Here is an 8,187-nt window from a genome sequence, read left to right on the forward strand (position 1 = left end):
GTTTCAGAGTATTGTAGATACCAAAAGCAATTCTAGGCAGGACAATGCTATTTGCAAAAATAGGAAAGCTTTGGCAGACAAGTTAGTAGCGAGGCAAATCAATCAAGTGACGCTCGGCTCCTCTGGGGACTCCTGCAGGTCAGAGCACTCCTGGTCGCAGCCAAGCAGCCAGCGGGAGCGTGGATTCCTTCCTGTCTTGGAAAACATTTGAGGAAATGACTCCTCGTTTGATTCCTAGAGCTGATTCTGTGAGAGGGAAACAGCAGTTGCAAAGGAAGAGACCTTAGAAAGTACTTTTTCTTCTTAATAACTGTGGCCAAGTTCCTGTTACAGCTGATGATTCTTTCAAACGTGATTTCTGTCTATTTAGCGTTGTGTTTCTGGAATGGATCAGTTGGAAATACCAAGGCTGAAAGAAACTTGAAATGTGTTTGCATTAAAAATGGGTAATTAATGTGTGCGTGTGTGATGGAGAACTAATGGAACAGCTTAAGAATCCTGGCATCGAGAGTGAATTGTGTGAATATCCAGCCCTCTGGAATTCCTATTTACACATTTATCAAAAAAAGGAGGTTTTACTCCTAAATTCTAATCTTGAGTGTAACACCTTTTCATTCTATTTTCTCCTTGTTTTCCTAGACAACACGAAACAGTGATTCCAAGTGAATTACCCCTCGGACAGGAGCTCACGTCCACCCTGAGGGAGTGGGCCGTTATCTGGCACAGGCTGTATGTGGTGAGTTTTCTTCAGTGGTTGCTATTTTATTAACCACCATAGGTTCATTCTTGCTCAAAGACACATGACTGGAGTTTGCAATGAATTCCCTTCTTTCCAAGGTGATTAAGGCCCATTAAAGAGAGTCAAACTTGATCTTTCTTCCTTCCTAGTGAGTTCAGCCTGCATAGTGTCTGCTCTGAGACTTTAATTAAGACAAGAGAGTGGTTTTAAATTAGCTCGAGCCATTCCGTTTATCCAGAGCAAGCTCTCCTATTAAAAATTGCACCAGGCCAGGAGCTTTGTTTGTGCGCCACGAAACCACAAGAATTTGTTCCACCCTCTTAATTTAATGAGAAGCTGTATGTGACGTTATGGCTGTGTGAAAAGAGAGTTTGGTTCCTGGGTTGGTTGGTTTTATTTCTGAATAACTTTAGGATCCTAGCCTCAGAATCCAGTTTTCTGAAGAGCAAAAAAATCTTTCATGTTCCTGTGCTTAACCAACGTAAGTCTTAAAATAGCCTTGGAAAATGTTGTGGTTTGAAGTGGATTTGAGTTTATTTTATTTTCCCCTGCAGTATGTATAAAAAGAAAAAAAAAAGCTAAAGGAGGAAGGAGATACTTGAGGAGAAAAAGGAAGTACAGGGAACTTTTAATCTTTGGCAGCATTTCATTTTACTACTTCAATTTCTCTGTTCTTGCAGCAAGCATTGCACCAGTGGGTATATCTCCACTGCAAAATAAATACAAAAATGGGTGAGAGTTACTAACTCGTTTAGTTAATAGGAGTTAGCTAATGTAAACAGCTGTAGAGAGAACTCAGCTTTAGCTGTCACATTGAGATCTGCTCTGTATTTCCCTGAAAGCTAACACAGCTTGCCTTCTCCTTGCAAGTATTGAAATGCAAGTTAAGAACACACTTTTTTTTCTTTGTTTGCCAAATATGTCTCTAATAGGAACTAAAAGACTCATCCAGCCTCTGTCAAGCCCCTTTACATTCACCCAGATCAGAAGGATGGTGACTCTTTATAATTCCTTTTAGATTTGTGTTCTCAGGGGGCAAATTAGGAGTAGTTTCATATCATTCATGTTCTTTGCAGACACCAGAATGAGAAAATAATTGAAATGAGTCTCTTTGTGCTGTGTGGGAGCAGCTGGGGTTCGTAGTTAAACATTAACAGTCTTGATACAGAGAACTGTATTTGTCTGTGAGGTTTTTCTCAAATAATGTCCTGAGGAAATGGTGAAGATCCTGTATCTTGAGACACTTAAACCTTGGCAGTGCAAAGTACTGAAGAGTTTGTTCCTTTGCCTTAATCTCAGAGTGTCATAAGGTGCCAGTTTCTCAGATGTTTTTAGTAAAATAGTAAGTTCAGTTGAATGGATTTCAGAAAGGTTACTGAGCTCATCGTTTTCAGGCTTAAAATTGTCTCTCTTTTCCTGTAGGATAACAAGACAACGCAGTTTCGCCATGTCCAACAGCTGACTTACAGCCTGATCGAATGGCGGTCACAGATACTGTCTGGGACCCTTCCCAAAGACGAGCTGGCCGAGCTCAAGAAGAAAGTCACTGCTAAGATTGACTATGGCAACAGGTAAACCCCAAAACACGGGGGAGAATCCCAAATCCCAGTAAAGGCTCTAGATGGCTGTTGATACAAAATGGTGTAAATGACCAGGTGAGGGGGACGCTGTATTATGGGCTTTACCTTTTTCCTCAGAAGGGGATAATTACGGCTTTCAGTCCCCGTCACAGAGTGACTGGCCTGGCAGGTGGGCACGTAGCAGTTGGTTCTTCATATGCCAGCAGTCCGTTTGACTTGGCAGGAGATGTTACCTGTCTTAATTCTGCATAAGTGCTGGCACATGATGGCATTTCCCATGGAGTGCAATTTGTGCCTGGCTAGCTGGAGCCAGGATTTGGATGCCGTTGATGAAATAAACTGCTTTGTCAGCAGTGGAGTAATACAATTCTATAGGCCAGCACCAAAACTCCATCCTTCATTGGTTTGTACAGAACAGGGTTTGTCTCCAGAGCTCATGTATCTGCCTGCTAGACTTGATTCAGGTCAAATAAGTCAATTAAGAAGAAACCTTATGGTGAATAATAATAATCAGCCATAATCCATAAGCTTGGTAGAGATATTCATACCTCTTGTTGGGAAAAAAACCCAGAAACCTTTAAGCAAGAGTGAAGAAGATGTGATCTTAAATTAAGTTGCCTGACCAATTATTTTTCCATTGAATGGGAAAATGTGGGATCAGTATTTCAAGACAGGAAAACCAGCAATGTGATCATTACAAGGAATGGAGTTGGTGCGCGTTGGCTGCCTAATGGGGTCCATGGTTTGATCTGTGGTTTGTGCTCTTCCAGTCACCTTTGCTTCTTAAATGTTGTGTCGCTTCTTTTGTCCCTGTGACGTCCACGCTGCTCAGGATCCTGGGTTTGGACCTGGTGGTGCGAGATGACAATGGGAACATCTTGGACCCGGATGAAACCAGCACAATCTCTCTCTTCAAGTCCCACGAATCTGCATCCAAAAGGATTGATGAGAGAATCCAGGAAGAGAAGGTACATCCCTTGTCGCTGGCTTTGTCCTCTCCAAATAACTTTTACATTCCTCTTAAGGATATTGTGCTACTTTGGAAGAATTAATTTCATCTGTGTCTGTTTTTAATGAGAGCACTCTCCTTCTTTGCAGTCCCTGCAGCAGAATTTGGACCTCCGAGGGCAGCCAATATTCAACACAACCCATACCTATAGCCTGTATGTGAACTTCAAGAATTTTGTCTGCAACATTGGAGAAGATGCAGAGCTGTTGATGAGCCTCTATGATCCTGACCTGTCCAAATTCATCAGGTAGGGTTTTTTGTAGGTGCATAAGCATAGCAAGTACCTATTCATATAATTTCTGCCTTCACTGAAATAAGTCCCTTCAAAATCACTTTGGGATAAAAGATTTTGGCAGAATTTTTCAGATATTCCTAAAAGATCGAAATGTTTTTGCCAGGTAATGGGAATTGTCAGGTTGTTGATTTATTTAATTCTTTTCTTCTTCCTTTATTTGCAGTGAAAATTACCTGGTTCGTTGGGGCAGTAATGGGATGCCTAAAGAAATTGAGAAACTAAATAACCTTCAGGCAGTCTTTACTGTAAGTTACTGTGTTTGCATTCTGGAAATTCTTCCCCATGGGGCAGACATCTGAGGTTTGGGTTCTTTCCCTCTCCCCGTGCAGCAGAGAGGGGACACATGTGGCATTTTGGGGTGTTTTCCTGGACACATAGGATGCTGTAGGCAGCCTCAGAGGAATGCTGATGAAGAGCACTTTTTAAAATGTCAGTCTAAAGCAGTAGTAAAGGTGTATTATGCATTTCTCTGTTGAAGCCTAAATGTACCAAAGATTCAGGCTCAAGATCATAGTAGTTTGGTTTTCACTTTGTTGCTTTGAATTTCAGTTCTTTGCTTCTTTTCCGTGTTGGAGTTTATTTGCAGCAAGGAGTTAATGGAAGAACTGCACGTGGATGGAGTAACTTCTGCCATGTAGCAAAGGTGGCACAAACTGACTGCCTCCTCATCACAGTGTAGTACTTTGGCAATTAACATCACAGAATCCCAGACCGTTAGGGACTGGAAGGGACCTCCAAAGCTCATCCAGTCCAATCCCCCTGCCGGAGCAGGAACACCCAGATGAGATTACACAGGAAGGCGTCCAGGCGGGTTTTGAATGTCTGCAGAGAAGGAGACTCCACAACCTCTCTGGGCAGCCTGGTCCATTTATTCTAATTTCAGTACTGTTGCTGGGTTGTGTTATCAAAGAGTAATGGGATGTTTAGAAATTGCTGTGTGGAAATCACAAGTGTTTTTGTAGTTTTGAGGGTTTTTCCCCCCCTTAGGGCTCAAAGGGAACAAGTTTTACTTCTAAAAAGTAATAGATCTCCTTTTATACGTGTGTACAATCTAACAAAACAATCTCACTCTCTCCTTCTTCTGCTCTTCCATTTATGAAGCAGATTTTATACAACTCTATTTTAAAAAATTTGTAGGATTTAAGCAGCTCTGACCTGATCAGACCGAAGATCAGCTTGGTGTGTCAGATCGTGAGGGTGGGACACATGGAGCTGAAAGATGGGAAGAAACACACCTGTGGACTCCGGAGGCCTTTTGGTGTGGCAGGTATGGAAATGAATCCCTGGAGGAAAAGAGGGATTTGCTCCTTGTGACTAATGGGCTAAAGCTGGAGTTTTTAAAGGAGCCTTAGTGAATGAGACCTCCAATTCCTGTTCCATTCCTGTGATCCCTTGCTTGAAATTTGTGGTGCAAAACAGTTTCAAAATTATCAGCTTTTGAAATACAAGTGTAATTTCTTTCCCTTGAAATGCCATAAAATGGTTTTTATGTTCACATTCACTGCCATAGGCTGATTTATGCATCCATAAAAAGGTGCTTTTTAAAAAAACTAGGATGATTGGTGCTCTCTGTAGCTGTCGTGAGTGGCGTTGGCCCAAAATAAGCCACTGTTGTTTCCATTCTGACAGGGGAGAGCTCTCTGTATTCTTTAGCAACTTGGCAAAAGTATGTGATGAACTTGTGTTGTTGCAGTGATGGACATAACTGATATCATACACGGAAAGGTGGACGATGAGGAAAAGCAGCACTTTATTCCATTTCAGCAGTAAGTACTGGGCTTCAGAGTTCATCCCATGTCTGGCTTGTTTAAAGCAGTTGTCCTTTGGAGAAGGACAAATTTGGATGGGAGCCTGGCAGTGTACCAAGGTCTCTACAAATAGATTAACTTATGGCAGTAGTCAGCTTTTTGAAGGAAAAGAGTTTTTGTCAGTCCTCTGAAGCCTTTGTTCCCCTTGATTTACATGTCTGTATGACAGGCTACGTTGCTTTTCGGCAATGCAGCTGAAATTGCTAGGTGCTCGTAGCATCTTAGGTAAGAAAGACAAGCACAGTGCAAAATAATGTTGTGGGGTCTTGGGGGATGTGACCTTCAAAACTGTTATGGGGTTGAGAGGGGAGATGTTCAGAAACACCTGAGCATGGAGAACACAACTCCTCCTTGTCACTGTTGTGGTGCCCTGAGTATTGTCTGCCTCTTGTCTTGTAAGGGTGAGTTAGAGGATGGCAGGAAAGGGATTTATTCCTCCTTCTGGGAAAGAAATCCAAGCCCCAATGGGGTTTGCACTTCTGTATTGCTGGTTAGGCTTGTGTGTTCTGCCTGCTCTCTGGTTGCTCACTTTCGGCACATTACAATAACTAAAATGAAGCTTGTTTGGGTAGGCTCAGCTGTGTTGTTACAGTCCTAAATACAACAATCCGTTTGGTGTAGCCATATGTTGTTACAAGATATTTTCAGGGGAGATTGTGTGGGGTTTTGTTTTCCCCCTTCAACCCTTTCAGGGCCTGAAATGGTGGAGAGAAGGATGTCTTTACCTTTGCAGAATAATGTTAGCCTGCTACCTTTTTTTTTTCCTTATCCATTTTAATTCTCTTGTAACGTGACTGGGTTTAGATCCAAATCTGGACATCTCTACGAGAATGGGGAGCCTGTGTGTGGACATCATTTCGATGTACGCTTTGGTTCATTATTGATGGTGTGGGGACAGGAGTGAAGTCGGGTTCAAGCTCCAAAGCTCAACAGATGAGTTTGTGAGCAGGAATAGGTTCATCCCTTGTGTAATCTCACAGCAGCCAGTGGTTCTGTTAACTTATCACTAGTTAATCTGTAGTATCTCCTGGGGACAGCTCTGAGGCTCACCTGAAGACGGAGCACATTTGATGTTTGTCTGCTTCCCGATCTCTGTTGTTGTTGTTCCCAGGATTGCGATGGAAACGTACATCAGGCAGAGACAGCTCATCATGTCCCCGCTGATTGCTTCCCACGTGATCGGAGAAAATGAGCCCCTCACTTCTGTCTTCAACAAAGTCATCGCTGCGAAGGAAGTGAATCATAAAGGGCAAGGTACAGCGGTCAGGCAAGAAGCTCATGGGAAAAGCTGGTGTGGGGAAGGGTTCCCCTTGCTTGCAGAGGAAAATAAATGGCTTGTGAAAGTCCAGAGATCAAGGCTTGCTGGAGTTTGCTGCCTTCCTGAGCCAAAAGTAGGCTCTTTGTAATGGTTGTCATCCCAGCACATCGGGAGCTAAAAGAAAGAGAAAACCAGAAGCTGTTCTTACTTGTGTGAAGTGAACTTCTCTAGCTGAAAACATGTTTGCTAGTGAAGTAATATTTGAAGATAAACCTGTCTATATGGACATAAAATGTCTTTAAGTGAGCGTGGCTGACTGTGTGTTCTAAATGGCTTTTGGTTTAAGCTGCGTTATGCAGGATTCTTCTGCCTTTGCTTGTATGTCTGGATTTTACTCAAATACGCTAGCGGATTAATCTCAGAAGGTTTGTATTTTACTTCAGAGATCTACTTGTCTAATAAGCTGTTATTCAGCATTAGCAAGACACAGAACTGGGCCAACTGAGAACTAGCTTGGGATATTTAAGGCATTTTTGCAAGGAGATCACGTGAAAAAACCAGGTTTTTATTAAGCAAAGGCTTAAATGTCATGGTTTTGTACTTGGTACAAACATTTCTCTCCTTTTCCTAGGTCTTTGGGTTTCCCTGAAGCTCCTTCCTGGCGATCTAGTGCAGGTTCAAAAGGACTTTTCCCACCTTGTGGACAGATCAACTGCTGTGGCTCGCAAAATGGGATTCCCTGAGATAATCCTTCCTGGTAGGTCCCGTATGGCTCCATGTTTCCATGAAGTGAAAGAGCCAGACTAAATTCTGGAATTTCTGCTATGAGCAGGTTGATTTTAAAGCTATCTGAAAATCTGGTTTTGTTTTCGTGAACTTTCCAGCCAATCTTTATGTCAAAGAAGTGAAAATGTAAGCTTCCTTTCTTACATTGAAAAGCGATATTTTGTGTATGTTTTGGAAGAAAGTTTCTGTTCCGTCAGACATTTTTGTTGTATATGGGTTTGACCCTGCTCTGTTTAATCCATTCAGAGTGGAGGCAGAGATTTATAAAAAGGAGAATGGTACATTTTAAAAGACCTTGTATCATTTGAGATGAAGAGAAGGATAATGTGGTACCCATGGATATTAAACACTAACCTGTACAATTGTCTGTATGAGAAAAACAACTGATTAAGCACTATGGATTTTAGGTGATGTTCGAAATGATATCTATGTCACCCTTGTACAAGGCGAGTTTGACAAAGGGAAGAAGAAGACTCCCAAGAACGTAGAAGTCACCATGTCTGTACATGATGAAGATGGAAATCTCCAAGAGGTATGGTGGCCTTTGCAGGAGTCCCAAGGCTGCTGTGTTTGATAGATAATAGCTCTGATGCATAGGATCTTATTTATCAGCTGTGTGATAATGAGCAAGAGTTATTATAGGTGATCTCAGTGACCAAATTTAAGTACTCACTGATTTTGCATTAATGAGATACGTAAGAAAATCTTTAAA

At 42.0% G+C, this 8,187-nt stretch overlaps 1 protein-coding gene across 1 annotated transcript in view; it reads left to right on the forward strand.

Moving 5' to 3' along the window:
- LOC104536779 (dedicator of cytokinesis protein 5-like) overlaps positions 1-8,007 on the forward strand; it is a gene marked incomplete at its 3' end in the record, with an annotated part of 30,022 nt that extends 22,015 nt beyond the window's left edge. The window contains exons 5-14 of the mRNA XM_010179496.1: positions 640-736; positions 2,162-2,310; positions 3,152-3,287; positions 3,418-3,575; positions 3,787-3,868; positions 4,761-4,890; positions 5,317-5,389; positions 6,543-6,685; positions 7,321-7,446; positions 7,883-8,007. Coding sequence (XP_010177798.1) covers positions 640-736; positions 2,162-2,310; positions 3,152-3,287; positions 3,418-3,575; positions 3,787-3,868; positions 4,761-4,890; positions 5,317-5,389; positions 6,543-6,685; positions 7,321-7,446; positions 7,883-8,007 — 1,219 coding nt within the window. The remainder of the gene's footprint in view (positions 1-639; positions 737-2,161; positions 2,311-3,151; positions 3,288-3,417; positions 3,576-3,786; positions 3,869-4,760; positions 4,891-5,316; positions 5,390-6,542; positions 6,686-7,320; positions 7,447-7,882) is intronic.
- Between the last annotated feature and the right edge of the window lie 180 nt (positions 8,008-8,187).

Source organism: Mesitornis unicolor, unplaced genomic scaffold (assembly GCF_000695765.1).
Source record: "Mesitornis unicolor isolate BGI_N332 unplaced genomic scaffold, ASM69576v1 scaffold10902, whole genome shotgun sequence".
Taxonomy (NCBI): domain Eukaryota; kingdom Metazoa; phylum Chordata; class Aves; order Mesitornithiformes; family Mesitornithidae; genus Mesitornis; species Mesitornis unicolor.